The following is a 16,741-nucleotide window of genomic DNA, read 5'->3' on the forward strand; positions in this document are numbered from 1 at the left end:
ACCACCAGCTCTTATGTGAATATATAATTGTGAACAGTTAAGATTTATAGTATAGTACTTTTTATCATTCTTTTTATTATGGGACGCTTTGTCTCTGTTTTCAGTACTATCTTCTGTATTACCTTTGTCCCTTAAGTGTGAAGTCTGTTCTTATCAGAAGATATGTATGTACACAAAATTGTCATGCTCTTGATTATATGTTGAACATACCTGACCATGTATATATACTGTATATATGTGGTTGTTGCACATCGTCCAATAAAATATAATTGTTTGAAAAAAAGTAGGTACAGTAAAGCATACAGGCAATTAAAAGTATGCTGTCCTGTACCTGGTAGCATGTGTGTTTAGAGGTAACGCACTGCAGTAGTGCTTTACCATAACAGACAACATGTTACCATGCAACGCTAATGTCGTACTGTGAGTGTCGCATAGACTTCTTATTGCAGTGTGAAGCTGCGTTATAAGACTTTATAACACGGCTCTGCAACATCCCACTGTGAACCTAGCCTCAATTTTTCCAGTAAAAAAAAAAAAAAAAAACATCAAAAACAAGTAAAACCATGTAGCAATACTGATTTCTCTCCTTTTAGGAAATTGCATTGTTGGAGGGCCAGAGAAGAAATGCCACAGTAGTCTGTATGCTTGAAACTGAACTATTGGTGATTGACAAAAAAGATTTCTTTGCAAATAAACTGGATGAAGAACTGAAGAACGAGTTACAGTACCGCATTGACTACTTCAGGTGATTACAATAGACAGACTATACTATTGATTTTTCCAAGCCCTGCTCAGTTTTCTATCGCCATTACACACTTTGCAGAACAGGGAGGGTTACTACCATTGCTAGTACACATTACACTTTGCACTAGAGGTTGCACTAGAAGGTTCCCCCCCTCCCTAAGGGCCACTGTATCTTCTGATGATTATTTCTCCACATATACATCCAATCCAAATCTGGACTTGACCCTTCTACATCTTCAATATTTGTATTTATCATTCAAAAAGCAGTGATACAGCAACAAAAAAGCACCGGGCCAATGCCCTTTATCAAGTCCAGATTTGGATTGGATGTGTATGGACAGTACTGTATCGGAGGCTTGATGAATCTCCTGCCTTTATCTTAGACTCCCCGTGGAATATTTACCAGAGCCTGGGGCCTGCAGACACTTGCTTGTGTTATTTCTCCACATAATCACTTCGTTTATTTAAACATTCATCATATCTTTTTCAAGGCTTTCCTTTTTTTTGTAGTAGCGTCACACTCCTCACTTATGAGTTGGAGGGATGGGGGGTTTAAAGGAAACGACATGTGACATGATAAAAAAAGAGACGTGTATGTACAGTGTCAAGCACACAAATAAATATGCTGTGATGCTCTTCTTCTTTCTCTTCCTGAAATAGTTAATATTATACTATGTATCTGACAGTCAGTGGCGTAGCTAAGGAGCTATGGTCCCCAGTGCAAGTTTTACAGTGGGGCCCCCTCAAGCACTCTACACATAACAATTGATACAGTGCACCATATCCTGCAAAGGACAACTACAGTGTCAGAACTGCAAAAAGGTGATGGGGAACAGTTTGTTAATGATTACTACTATTCAACGCATCTGTACAAGAGTTTATTACCAGCACAGGACAAATAAAGAGCTAATACTGCAGTTGAGGGAGGGCCCCTTGGGGCCCCTCTTGCCCAAGGGCCCCAATGCGGTCGCTACCTCTGCAACCTCTATTGCTTCACCACTGCTGACAGTTTTTCTTCAGTCTGGACCCAGATGGACTACTGGTAAGGAATTACAGCCACAAAATACTTTGCTCTAGGAAGCCACTTCTCTGCCAGGAGAGGGCCGATATAAAAAAAAAGTAGTCCCACCCTCACGCACTTGACCAGTGTAATGTCTGATCGTGCTGCCTGGAAGCTGCCTTCCGCACTGAGTAGCACGCATGCTCAGTGGGTACTTTAATATAATCCCCCCCCCCCAAATATCTTCGCAGTCGAACCTCCTACACTCCCCAAATTTTCAAAGTAGGGAGAGGGACCCTACCTCTGTGCCAAATTTCAGCCTCCGAGCCCTGCTGGTTCCCGAGAAAGATTACAAAAAGCTATCTTGTGAATCAGCGGGGTTCGGGGGCTGCAATTTGGCACAGATGTAGTTTGTGTGGTCACCTCTCTACCCTGAAAATTTGGGAAGTGTAGGAGGTTCAGCTGCAGATACAGTGGGATGCAAAAGTTTGGGCAACCTTGTTAATCGGCATGATTTTCCTGTATACATCGTTGGTTGTTACGATAAAAAATGTCAGTTTAATATATCATATAGGAGACACACACAGTGATATTTGAGAAGTGAATGAAGTTTATTGGATTTACAGAAAGTGTGCAATAATTGTTTAAACAAAATTAGGCAGGTGCATAAATTTGGGCACTGCAAAAAAGAAATGAAATCAATATTTAGTAGTTCTTCCTTTTGAAGAAATTACAGCCTCTAAACGCTTCCTGTAGGTTCCAATGAGAGTCTGGATTCTGGTTGAAGGTATTTTGGACAATTCCTCTTTACAAAACACCTCTAGTTCATTCAGGTTTGATAGCTTCCGAGCATGGACAGCTCTTGTTTAACTCACACCATACATTTTCAATTATATTCAGGTCTGGGAACTAAGATGTCCATTCCAGAACGTTGTACTTGTTCCTCTGCGTGAAGGCCTTAGTCGATTTTGAGCAGTGTTTAGGGTCGTTGTCTTGTTGAAAAATCCAGCCCCAGCGCACCTTCAGCTTTGCCACTGATTCCTGGACATTGCTCTCCAGAATCTGCTGATACTGAGTGGAGTACATGCGTCCCTCTACTTTGACAAGATTCCCAGTCCCTGCACTGGCCACACAGCCCCACAGCATGATGGAACCACTACCATATTTTACTGTAGGTAGCAGGTGCTTTTCATGGAACGCTATGTTCTTTTTCCTGCATGCATAAAGCCCCTTGTTATGCCCAAATAACTCAATTTTAGTTTCATCAGTCCACAGCACCTTATTCCAAAATGAAGCTGGCTTGTCCAAACATTCTTTAGCATACCTCAAGTAGCTCTGTTTGTTCTGTGGGCGGAAAAGGCTTCCTCCGCATACAGCATCTCCTTGTGTAAAGTGCACCAAATGGTTGAACAATGCACAGTGACTCCATCTGCAGCAATACGATGTTGTAGATCTTTGGTGCTGGTCTGTGGGTTGACTCTGACTGTTCTCACCATTCGTCGCTTCTGTCTATCCGAGATTTTTCTTGGTCTGCCGCTTCGAGCCTTAACTTGAGCTGAGCCTGCGGTCTTCCATTTCCTCAAAATGTTCCTAGCTGTGGAAACAAGACAGCTGAAATCTCTGAGACAGCTTTCTGTATCCTTCCCCTAAACCATGATGGTGAACAATTTTTGTCTTTAGGTCATTTAAGAGTTGTTTTGAGACCCCCATGTTGATACTCTTCAGAAAATATTAAAAGAGGAGGGAAACCTAAAATTGACCCCCTTAAATACTCTTTCTCATAATTGGATTCCCCTGTGTATGTAGGTCAAGGGTCACTGAGCTTACCAAGCCAATTTGAGTTCCAATCATCCCCGCCATCAGGGGGGGACAGCCATCACAACAGTGACGGGCCCCATGCTCTAAGGGAGCTACAGGGGGGCCTGGGGCCCCCGGATTTCCGCATCGCTGTTTGAGAGAGCTGGGGTTGCTGCCTCTGTCCCCAGTCTCTCCAGCGAGCGTGGTGCACGGCAGAGAAAAGAGAGAGTCCCTCCTCTCATCTCTGACACTGAGGGGCGGAGCTGAGAGGAGACCAGCCGAGGTTTGAGCCAGGAGGAGGAAGAAGTTAGAAGACGGGCAGCACTTGATCAGGGTCCAATAGTTAGTTCTAAAGGTTTTGGAATCAATAAAATGCCCAAATTTATGCACCTGCCGTAATTTTATTTAGACAATTATTGCACACTTTCTGTAAATCCAATAAACTTCATTTTACTTCTCAAATATCACTGTGTGTATCTCTATATCTAACTGACATTTTTTATCGTAATAACCAATAATTTATATTTGAAAATCATGATTATTAACAAGGTTGCCCAAACTTTCGCATCCCACTGTATATTTGGGGTGTTTAGCGTGGCAGTATAATTGAACAGGAAATGTGGCAGCACAGGCTCCCACTGCGCTGGCGCGGCAGCATAAATTTACAGGCTGCATGATCAGACACAACACCGGCTCCAGACTCCCATTTCAACCAGATTTTGTTCTGATTAGATAACAAAGCTTGCAGCATCAAACCTGTCTGAAGCCTTTTGGCAAATTAACCTGCTCCTTGCCTGAATCCAAAATGCAGGTATCTGCCATCTGCTGTGACGTGAGCCAGGCAACTGATCATTGTGTCATAACAGTTACTGGCGTTGTGCAGCCATGTGTGACAAGCTCTGCAGGGAGGCAAGACATTAACCTGGCAGATACAAGTTAAATTACACAGAAAGAATACCTTGTGTGGCAGATAAAATCAAATGGCTGTTACTTTCTGGATGATACTCATACAAAGCATAACATAATGCTGCTTCCATCACAGACATTTTTCATTTTAGATCTCTAGATATCATTTCTCATTGGCCTCCTGAGCACATCAAAAGCATTTCTGAAAATTGCCAAACTAGAGAATTTGACTATAACCGACTCATCATGCAGGATACAAGTAAAAGTAACAGCATTGCATTCATAACTGAGGTAAGCATGAGCTCATTAATGTCATTTGATCAGGGCCGACCCTAGACTTTTTGCCGCCTGAGGCAACCTTGGAAAAAATTGCCACCCCTCCCCAAGTCGTGGGTGGGGGGCCGCCCGAACTGGAGGGGGTAGCAGGCAGGAAGGGGGTATTGGGCAAAGCGGCGGGAAGGGGGGTCGGACCCCCCCTCCTTCGCCTGGGTCCCCCGATCTGCGCTCCCCCTCCAGCTTTAAAAAGTTAAGTAGCAGCCGCTACTAGTAAGAGGCAACGGGCAGGGATGACTCACCTCTTCCGCGTTTCAGAACTCGCTTGGGTTATATAATCACCCAGTGAGTTCTTTACACGGTATATAGTTACCTTTTGCATGCCTCCGGGAAGTGATACTTTACGGCAGACATGAGCGTTAGCTTAGACCTGCAAAAAGCAGGTCTAAAGCAGCTAACGCACATTGTCGCCGCAGCATTTGGGGGTCTCCCTTAATAAGGAGACCCCCAGAGCTCCCTGTCGGGTCGCCGCACACTTTAGAAGCCCCCCACGTAGCTCTGCCCGGCACCCCTATCATACATACCGCCGCCGATCACCCGACGCCTCTCGCCGCAAATTCAGTTTATCAGTGTATCTAACACTGTAATTACTGTCCGCATAGGAGCCCGGGCAAAGCATCTTTGAATCTGCAGCCGGGGCTCCCCATTGGTCCGCTGTCTGAGCCATTTTATTGGTTCAGACAGTTAGATACACTGTAATTATGCGACGGAATTTACGGCGAGAGGCGTCGGGTGATCAGCGGCGGTATTTATGATAGGGGTGCCTGGCAGAGCTACGTGGGGGGCTTCTAAAGTGTGCGGCGACCCGACAGGGAGTTCTGGGGGTCGCCTTATTAAAGGAGACCCCCAGATGTTCGGCGGGTTAGTGCGCATGTGTGGAGAGCGAGGCCGTGGTGCTGATGGACAGCACCACAGCGTAAACCTCACTCCCCATCACCCGGTAATAGGGAGCATTGCTCAGGCTTTCGCCTGAGTAATGCTCCCTAACGATTGGCCATCGCGCGAAGGATATGGGCAATAGGATATGCCGGTAATCCTCGCACAATGGCAAGGTGATAAGTAGCTCGCATCTGCAAGCTACTTATCACCTTGAATAGGATATGGCCCTAAATGTTATTTGTAACATCCATACCAATTTTTTTTCATTTGTATTATTTCTTTCTAAACTACCATGAAAAATTATTTTACAATAAAAAATGGCACCCACTGTGCACTGTTTTATTAGAGAAGCTCATCATTTACAACAGAAAAAATACGGATACGGCAAGACCTTCCAAACTGTGGTATCCTTTTATTAATGTAGTTGTGGTTTTGTACTGAGATTCACACTGCTGTGATAAATTGAACAGTCAGATTTGAAATATATTCACAATAGCAATCAGTCCTTTCTTATTTTTGTATTTTTCTTCCCAGGGCGTATGTGAAGTATTTAGGTTTGTGGATTTGTCAAACTGCCCATCTTACTACAAGTGGCTTAATGTTTCCATGCCTATAGAGCAGACTCCACTTCTACAAGAAGCACGTATGTACATCACCAATTATTATTCTGCACATACACTACGTTAGACAAGGCTGGGAGGGGCTGACTGCCAGAGCTGGGACAAGGTCCTCCAGCACCCAAGGATGAGACACCAACGTGTGCCCCCCATCCATCCCTCCCACCCCAGCCGTCATACACTGGTTGCTATTAGACTAAGAGGTGCCCCATGGCCCCCAACACCTTATTCTGTAGGTATCTGCCTTGCAGTCACTGCCATGTATACCCTTTTCTTATTTCTCTCTGCTTCAAACACAATGGCAGAATGATAGCTGAGTGAGTTGTACACCCCCTCCTACACAGCGCCCTGAGGCTGGAGTCTCTCTTGCCTCTGCCTCGGCAGGCCCTGCTGACTGCCATACATTTTTTAAAAATGTATTTAACATTCACTGTCACCATGCCATTGTTTGGTGAGGCTTATTGTAATGCATTTAGACCAGTCATTAATGGACTGACTGCCACTGATTTGTACATTTATGTCATGTCCACTGACAATATAAATTTGCTATGTGTAACTTATTAGGCTGCATTGACACTATGAGCTTTGAGTAAAGCTTGTGTTACAATGCATGCTTCATGTCTTAGCCTGGTCTCTTGCTATGGAATGTGCATGTTTTTGTACATTATCTAAAAAAATCACTGGTATACACCATGTTAGGGTAATGTAATCCATTACAACACAGAGACGTTAACGTGCCCAAACAGTTATATGGGCAATGTGTTTGCATGCGCAATGGCATTGTGTGCGCAATGCAACACACATGGTGTGAGCAACGCATGTACACTATATCAGACCACACAAGGAAAGACTGACTGATACAGACATTTATAGATTGTTTCAGTGTCCACTTTCACTACCTTATTGCTGTTTGGAGCTTATTATACTGCATGAGCAGTCCAAAGGGACTGACAGACAAAGTTTTATAGATTTATCAATTGTTCATTGCAACCATGTTGTTGTCATGTGGGCCTATTACACACTATTTCAAGCTGGCAGTGAGGGACTGATGCTACAGATCTGTATAATTTATTTAACATCCACCATTAAATCATGTTAGACCAGCCAGGTGAAACTGCATAGTCTTTTCTAAATCTGCTGTCAATACTGATTTTTATTAAATCTCTGTGGGGCTTATTTCACTTTATTCCTACTGTATTAAACTAGGCACAGAGTGAGGCTGCTATATTTGCTGAGTTAACAAAGACAACTTGTCATTGCAAATATAAAAATACACTGCTCTAGCAGTTGTTGTTATTATAATAATTCAACCTACACTTAAGTGTGCTTAAAATAATTTAATGTTCTATTTTAATATTTTAGTTTTGTTATGCTACTGAACTCCTACTGAGGAGCTTCAGAGTATCAGGAACTCATCCATCATAACAATATAATAATGGGAGAGCTCATAGGTATATACAAATGTAGAAAAACGGCTTTATTGTGACACCAATACCTCGGACAGAACTCATCCCCTACTGCTAGAAAGATAAGATTCAATATTTGCTTGTATGAGGCACATTTACTTCTTTGATAACTAATATAGGGGAGCCCTTGAGAAAATGGTCAAAGTTACACCTTACACCGTAGATGAGAGAGGCGCCTTATTTGTGGCTACAAGCACTATTAGGCGCTGCTATTTGGCCTGAGGAAGTGGGTATGCACCCACGAAACGCATTGCCAGTGCAATAAAATTCTATTAATACGTGAATTTGTCTTCATTGAGGTAAGCCACCTCACTTTTTTCATTGTATTTGTTTTTAACGTATTTTATCTGCTCTGGGCGCCTCTTCCCCCTTAACCATGAATGAGATAAATGCGGGCCGCATTCCTCTAGCGGCCCACATGCCTCTCTTCTCCTCCTGCCCTGCAGAGTTGTGAGCTTTGCGTTATGATAGGTTTAACTCACTCAATCGCATCTTCCAGCAGTGATCTCCATGGCCACATCGGTGACACCGCTGTGGCCATGGGGTGCTGGCTTGAGGTGGGATACAAACCCCACAATGGCTCAAATCCCACAACAACGGCAACAGCTTTACCAATATGCTATCCAGCATAAAGCTTTACCTGTATGTACTTTAAAGAGGAACTCCAGTGAAAATAATGTAGTAAAAAAAGTGCTTCATTTTTTACCATAATTATGTATAAATGATTTAGTCAGTGTTTGCTCATTGTAAAATCTTTCCTCTCCCAGATTCACATTCTGACATTTATTACATGGTGACATTGTTACTGTGGGCAGGTTATTTAGCTGTTTCTAGCTGCTCTGTCTGTTACAGACAGCTAATAACAGCTATTTCCTGTCTCTGAACATTGTTACATTGTGGCAGTTTGCCAGCAGTACCGCGGTATTCAGAGCCTCTTGTGGGAGGGGTTTCAGCACAAAATCAGTCACACAGCGCCCCCTGATGGTCTGTTTGTGAAAATCATTGTCTTTCTCATGTAAAATGGGGTATCAGCTACTGATTGGGAAAAAGTTCAATTCTTGGTTGGAGTTTCTCTTTAAGCGCTATCCAGCGGTGACACCTCTGTGACCATGGTGGTACTGGCTTGAGTTGGGATTCGAACCCTGGTCAAAGGCTCAAATCCCACATCAAGGGCAACAGCCTTTCCCAGTACTCTAACAAGCTGTTGTTTTTCATTTGAGACATGTAGTATCATGGTGCACCTTGGCAGCCTTAGATGAACTAAGATAGGAAAACTATAGATGTTCCAGGTGCACTTCCGTATTTTAATTAGGGAAAAAGAGCTTAGTGTGAATGATAAGGATTTTCTTCACACTGTGACCTTTACAGGATGCATATAGAATAGATATTATGTAACGTTTGGTCTCAGAGACAATGCCTCTATGATGACTTCCTTCCTATTTACTCCATCAATTCCTCAAAGTCTAGAGAGATATATAGTGGCACCATGGATGGGAAATGAACTTTTCCAGATGGGACATTTGGTGGATGGGAACCTTGGCAGCGACTGCCTTTTAAGGCTTTACAAAATCTATATAAGCTGCCATATAGTGCCTTTTTAATTTTTAACTATCCCCAGATCCAATACTTTGCTATTAAACAGTGTAAAACTTTACTTTTTAATAAACCAAATACTGTACTGTAGATTTGATTTGTTAAGCAGAGAAGGGTCTACTCACAAAGGCCCTATTTCAGATATCTAACAAAATTCTAGTTACCCCCTTGGGTGATCCCGATTCCAAAAATGAGTATATGTTGAAAAGGGAACAGACTTTAGGAAGGGCACACAATCTGTTTTTGACTTGGCGCACAATCTGGCTGCTCAAAAGTGCTTCCTGTGTATACAACTTAAGGAGAATCAGTACACAATTGTTTATACAGGGTTTTTTTACACAGGAGTATTTACATCCAAGCTACCCGTAAGTATTAAATATTGTATATGTTGGAAACATAAAAAAGAAATAATGGCATCCTTATGTCCTTATTCCATATATTTTGAACATGTCTCTTGTGTGTGTGTGTTTGGGGGGGGGGGGGGGGCAGTGAGAGACAGATTTATAAACTGTATCTTGGGGGTAATGTCTCCTTCAACACATATGGACTTGCATAAGCGTGTATGTGAGATCCTAGTCAAGGAGCTTGTAACTCCTTAATTAGGTACTCAAATAAAAAATCTAAAAAATATTTTTCTAGAACATTCATAACAAAAGAAGCCTTTAGATAGGTCTAGACTAGAAGAAGAGGCACTGTGGTGGGGAGGAGGACAGGGGAAAATTAGCTACTGAAGTAACTGTAGTACAGCAAAGCTGCAGAAGAGCTTCATGGCTTGCAAGGACCTTGCCATTCTTGCCATTTCTCACATGCGGTTTTCGCCATACCTTTTATGTGCAGCATTTCTAAGATTTACAAAAGTGAATTGACCAGTTTAGTTAACCAAAAAGGAAAATACAAAGAACTAAACCTGTACATGTTTTAGGAAGACCCCTCCAAGGAACTTCTATCTCTGCTCTTTTTATAAGACAAACATAAAAAGCATATCCTATAAAATTTGGCATTTTTGGTAACCAGATGCTGATGATTTTAGGGAGTAAAGCAACATACATGGAGTAGATTTCTTAATTTAAGACAATTTAAGACAAAACAATGTGTTGTGAAGGATCTCTAAACAGCCATTGGCAAAGGTGCCTTCTGGTGTCTGCCAGTTGTCGTCTCCTCTCCTTTCTTCATAGAACAGACAGTGCTGCCCAACTGTAGTACAGAAAATATTGCTAACAGTCATCACCAAATATTGAGTTTGTGCGAGCCGTTACTTTCAGTTTCTATTGGTGGGTTGCTGCTGCTTGAACTGCACCTTGATGTTCATACTGCAGAGGGCAGGCAAAGACTGAATCTCTCTGATATGAATGTAGCCTAGAGCTATTAAAACCTGTACAAATCAGTCATTATTTTAGTGCCTAAAAAGATCCAGGAAAACATTTGTGCCAGGAGTTATTAGCCTTTAAGTGTAGTTTAAATGTAGTTCAAATTGGTTCTGGCATGTCATTCCTATACTTTATAGTATAAAAAGTACTTATAACTAGCCTCACTCCATCCTCAGATTCCTCACTGAATGCTGAAGTGCTGATAACAATGTGTACAGGGAGACTATGTAGAAATACAATTTGGGAAGGGAAGAAGGAATATTTCAAGGATCATCACACACTGTGAATAATATGGGAATGCATAAGGGCACTTTAATAATAAAAAAAATTATTACTTATTCAAATTATTCTAACTATAAGAAATACACACAACATTTTCTGCCTTTTATTAGGGTTTAATTGGGTATTAAAGGATACCCGAAGTGACATGTGGCATGATGAGATAGACATGTGTTTGTACAGTGCCTAGCACACAAATAACTATGCTGCGTTCCTTTTTTTTATTTCTCTGCCTGAAATAGGTAAATATCAGGTATGTAAGTGGCTGACTCAGTCCTGACTCAGACAGGAAGTGACTACAGTGTGACCCTCACTGATAAGAAATTCCCCTTTTTTACCCCTTTTCTTGCTCTCAGAAGCCATTTTCTGCTAGAAAAGTGTTTTATAGTTGGAAGTTCTTATCAGTGAGGGTCACACTGTAGTCACTTCCTGTCTGAGTCAGGACTGAGTCAGCCACTTGCATACCTGATATTTAACTCTTTCAAGCAGAGAAAGAAAAAAAGGAACACAGCATAGTTATTTGTGTGCTAGGCACTGTACTTACACATGTCTATCTCATTATGTCACATGTCACTTCGGGTATCCTTTAAATCCATTAAAAAGTTTAATTATAATTTAATTATGAACACATTAATAATCATGAATTTGTATCTAAGTCATAACATTGATCCCCTGGATCAACTATTATAAATCACTGAACAAATTTAGGCATAGCCCCATAAACATCAATAGGTAGATGGGACAACTCAAACCATAATTTCGAAGATCAGAGCCCATTGCATAAAGGTGCCTATTAACGGTACAATTTATTCATCAGATGCAATGTTTTGATGCATTTTTTATGATCTAAAGTAATATTAAAGTAATTGTCAATTTTTTATAATTGATCCATTGGGGCATTTTCTTTCTTTCGATTAGATCGTAAAATCTGAATTTTCGGATTGATTACATTTTCTGTTCCAATTGACCATAGAATCATTTCACATTGATTTTCACCATACACTGTGCAGTTTTCTGTACAATTTGATCGCAAAAAATGTGTTAAAAGATTGCATCTGATGAAAAAATTGTACTGTAAAGGGGCACATTTATACATACCCAAAGTCAACATATCTGCCCAACCAAAAACAATACTACCCCCAATAAAATGAAACGCGCGACATAAAGGGAGGGGGGGGGGTGAGGTGCCAGGCAAGCTACTGTCAATCAAATGCTCACAGAAGATCTGATAGAGCTATTTAAAACCAGGTAAAATCTGATTGGGCAATACACAAATCCTGCCAGAATTAAATTACCAATCCCTTTAGAAAGTAGAAACTCCTCAAGGTAGCAACAGCAGGAACTTTGCACAGCAACCACAGCATCTGAAAAAAAATAATAGAAAACAGCAGAAATAGATCTTCTCACAAACCTCAGATTGAAACTTTCTGCCTATACCCAATTATCCAGCACATGTATTTCATGCCAGCATTTTATTACTGACTATAAGATCTATTTTGAGGCCCTCATCATTCCCATGTGAGACTCAGAGCAATAATGCGTCTCCCCTTACATACTATCAGTAAAGGCACAGAGTAACAGCTTTTACTGAACACATGGAGGGGTTAAAGTCCACAATCTTAAACTGAGGCTAAACTCAATAAGTATAATATTATTATAAAACAATAGGGTTCCATTTCAAGGTGTACCTAACATACAATTTTATGAACTTTACATAATAACATATAGTGCCAAGCCTACTTAGAACTTGTCTGATCATAAGTCCCTCCCATAAATCTCCAAGCATAATAAGGCAGAGACCACCTTAAATCTATAGACCTAGTTAGGCATAGCCCATTTAATCCATAAACATAATTAGGCATAGTCTGGAGGGGATGCTGCCTACCTAAAGGAAGGGAGGGGGCACTGTCAATGAAAAGGGGCTCACTGCCTGCCTAGTGGTGCTAAATAAATAATCCATCATTGAGCAAGGAAAGTACTTTTCAATGGGTTATTACCATATCCCAACTAAATCACTTGAGCATATTGGGGGGTAATCATAAAAACAGAAAGACCATCTTGCAAAAATAAACAAGATTGTGTTAGAAGAATGCATCCAACAATACTTCACGTGGCTTAATATGCAGACAAAGTTTTCCAACAAAGAAATAAATCAACGGTGCAACAACAGCACCAGTCCATTTCATGTTCCCTTGAACCCTTCTTCAAGCATAATTGGATATATAGATGGAACGGTAAATATTCTCACTGGTCACAGATGGTAAAGGCCATCCAGAGTATAGCATGTGCAAAAGCCTAGTCAATTCGAAAGCAACCTGACACTGCACACATCTAACAAAATTGCATGCCTTTTCCTGTTTCTCTACTAAAACTACTGTAAGTCAATGGGATCATTTGTGGGGTAAAAAAAACTCACAGCATAATTTTGCACATTGTGTGCGTTTTCTCATTGACAATCAATAGGTACTGTAGCAAAGCATACTGCATTGTAACGCCTATGAACATACACAGCGTCTGGAAATTTGCATGTGAAAAAAATATTTAAATATTCAGCACAGACAAGTGTGAACCCATCCTGAAAATAAGTAGGGATTTCTTGATGACTGAAGTGCCCCTTAATATATTGCATCTGTCATAAGCTATGCTCAAAATAATAGATGTGCTTGATTTTGTTGTGCTGTGCCTGACCAGTATAAAGCCTTGTACACACTCTAGAGAGTTCTTGGCTGAGGCCTCCCCGATGTACAGCGTCTGCGATGCTTTGCTGAGTGATTCAGAGTGCCAGATTGGCTCATCCGAGCGTACACGGTTCTCCTCCCTACCCCTAACACTTGATGCCACTCCATCGTCTGCTGTGCTGTCAACCCTCCTTCCATAAATAGGCTTGGCTAGCCTATTGGCCCTGATGCATCTGTACAGCATTCAGCCCTGAACTGTGGCCTAAGGGGTTGAGTCTCTGTCTCTGCAAAGAACATTTCCCATGCTTGTGTACACAATTTCACAGTCCATACCTAAAAGATTATTAGCACGGGACAGACAAATGAGTGAGAAAGAATAGAATGCTTCTTATCATGGTATATGGTTTTCTTTTTAGCCTCTCATTGTGTCTCCCACTGACACTGCGGAATATCTGCTCCAAGCTAGTAGCATGTAAATTTGTGTCTTTGTACCTCTACTTAGGCTGCTTATTTGAAGTACAGTGTTTTATATGTCATTGTATTCACTGTCTGTATAAACAGAACACACAAGCCAAAAACACGTCAAGAATGTGACACTTAATTCACGCCCACTGCTGGAGACAATTTATGAGAAGCCGTCTTCTCAACAGGCACATTCCAGTGACAGTGGCAATAAGCCGTGTGCTCAGAAGGTGGCAAATCTGAAAGAGGCTGCAACATTTTATGTTCAGAGCAGGTAAGAAGAACTTCTCAAAGTAGTGGCAGATTGCAATTCTGTCATATGACGCACAATCTGATCAACCTATAATGTTGAAATATCTCTGCTGCCCGCTTAATACCAAAAAGGACACAAAGTGCTCTATATTTACTGCAGTGTGCTAGAAGTCCATATGAAAATGGAGCTGAATGAAAATAGGCAGCCTTCAGGAGCTCAAAAAGGTAGATGGATCGGCACCACCAAGGTATAATCAAAGCTCTTTTATTGAATACAGCAGTGACAGATGCTGTTTCGGGCTAGCAAGCCCTTTCTCAAACTGCTCACCAGTGAAAAAATACAATCACCATATATAGGCACCCACTCCATGGGTGGGGACACAGACGGACCTGATGGGGAACTTTAAACTACATGCATCATAAGCATAACTCACCATGAGCGATACGCACGCCAGGATCGCACCTCACTGTGCGCCGTCTCACCGCCACAGGCCAATCAGAGCGGTAGAAAGCCGCCGGCAAATCACAAGCGGCTTTCTACCGCTCTGATTGGCCTACGGCGGTGAGACGGTGCACAGTGAGGTGCGATCCTGGCGTGCGTATCGCTCATGGTGAGTTATGCTTATGATGCATGTCGTTTAAAGTTCCCCATCAGGTCCGTCTGTGTCCCCACCCATTGAGTGGGTGCCTATATATGGTGGTTGTATTTTTTCACTGGTGAGCAGTTTGAGAAAGGGTTGTATTTTTTCACTGGTGAGCAGTTTGAGAAAGGGCTTGCTAGCCCGAAACAGCGTCTGTCACTGCTGTATTCAATAAAAGAGCTTTGATTATACCTTGGTGGTGCCGATCCATCTACCTTTTTGACTACAGTGGTCCCAAGAGACACTGGGACGGGATCGAGGCACACCTCCTTATGCTAAGGTGCTCCTCACTTCACCTACTTTGGCCTTCAGGAGCTCAAACTAAAAGAAAAATAATATTAAAATGAATCTGAAATAAAGGGAATGTGAAGGCGAATCAGGAAAAAAGGGCGCAGGAGCCCTTACAGAAAAAATGGTGCCGCCATAGTCACCTATTATAAAAGCTGCGATTTGCAGCAAAGAAGGGACATTTGGGTGCCCCTGGTCACCCAAATGTACTTTCTTTGCCGCAAATCACAGCTCTGCGGCAAGGAGGGTGGGGTGGGGGTAGGGGGGTGGAGTTAAGGTTTAGGTTAGGCGCCACGGGGGGGGGGGGGGGGTCGGTCTTAAGGTTAGTCGCCACCAGGGGAGGTTTTAGGGTAAGGCACCGCCAGGGGGTTCTTATAGTTAGTTACCACCAGAGGGAGTTTTAGGGTTAGGCATCACCTGGGGGGGGGGTCTTAGGGCTAGGCAACATGGGGGGGGGGGTCTTAGGGTTAGGCATCAGTAGAGGGAGGGTTCTGTGTGAGAGTAGGGTTAAGTTTAGACTTAGTAAAATATCGGTAAACATTACCGATATTTTACTATTGCAATCTAGCACTAGAATATCACTAATTTAGCTATTTATTTCCAGTGGCAATCCCCTGCGCCCTTTCTTCAAAGCGCTTTTTTTCACATGCAAGTGAAGGTAGCTATATTTTTCACTATCTTCTAAAAGTTCTGGTTTCTTGGTTGGTGTTCTGATATTTTGCATTGAATAATTGCCTTACCCAGGACATGTATGCAGGCAAGACTCATGATATTTAGGCAATAACCATTTTTTAAAGGAATCTGCTCTCAGTTCTGGTGTTCCTAGAAGCAATTCTAGGCTTGATACATTAAAAGCCTTTAATACTGATGTGCGCAGAAAGCACACAGCATTTTTACCAGTACTTACGCCAACAGAGTATCACGTATTTCACAATCAGTGCAAGCCATGGTAAATGAGTAATGCAAGCATTGGTATGGTAATGCATGTTACGCTACTTGCATAACATGCTTTACCATCGCTGCGTGTTACCCACGTACCACGGGTACTGTTAAAATTGCTATGTGCTATCTGCACACATCCATATTGCCGACTTTTAGTGCATCAAGCCCTCTGTGTCACGATTGACACAAGGGGCCTGATACACAAAACTGTGGTAATACTGCTGTGCACAGACAGCACACAGCAACTATACCCTTACTTCCAACAGCAAGTACCACGAGTTACACTAATATCACAACCTGCGGTACTCAAGTAACGTGACCATGTTACGGTACAACACCTTACTAACGAGCGTTAACACTAGTAACGTTCATTACCATAGCAATGGTCACTTTACTTGAGTACCGCAGATCACACTACCATACACTATACAAGTTTTCTCAGACCAAACTATTTTTTATTTATTTATTTTTCAATTTTAAGTTGTTAAAAAATTGTT

The 16,741-nt window shown here is 42.0% G+C and overlaps 1 protein-coding gene across 9 annotated transcripts in view; it reads left to right on the forward strand.

Moving 5' to 3' along the window:
* LOC137525748 (cyclic nucleotide-binding domain-containing protein 2-like) overlaps positions 1–16,741 on the forward strand; it is a 67,704-nt gene that overhangs the window by 41,388 nt on the left and 9,575 nt on the right. For 8 of the 9 annotated variants that reach the window (XM_068246942.1, XM_068246938.1, XM_068246940.1 and 5 more), the window contains 4 exons: positions 594–745; positions 4,600–4,738; positions 6,194–6,302; positions 14,221–14,395. In XM_068246942.1, coding sequence (XP_068103043.1) covers positions 594–745; positions 4,600–4,738; positions 6,194–6,302; positions 14,221–14,395 — 575 coding nt within the window. The remainder of the gene's footprint in view (positions 1–593; positions 746–4,599; positions 4,739–6,193; positions 6,303–14,220; positions 14,396–16,741) is intronic. The other variant, XM_068246943.1, reaches the window with a different exon arrangement.

The sequence above is a fragment of the Hyperolius riggenbachi genome, chromosome 7 (genome assembly GCF_040937935.1).
Source record: "Hyperolius riggenbachi isolate aHypRig1 chromosome 7, aHypRig1.pri, whole genome shotgun sequence".
Taxonomy (NCBI): Eukaryota; Metazoa; Chordata; class Amphibia; order Anura; family Hyperoliidae; genus Hyperolius; species Hyperolius riggenbachi.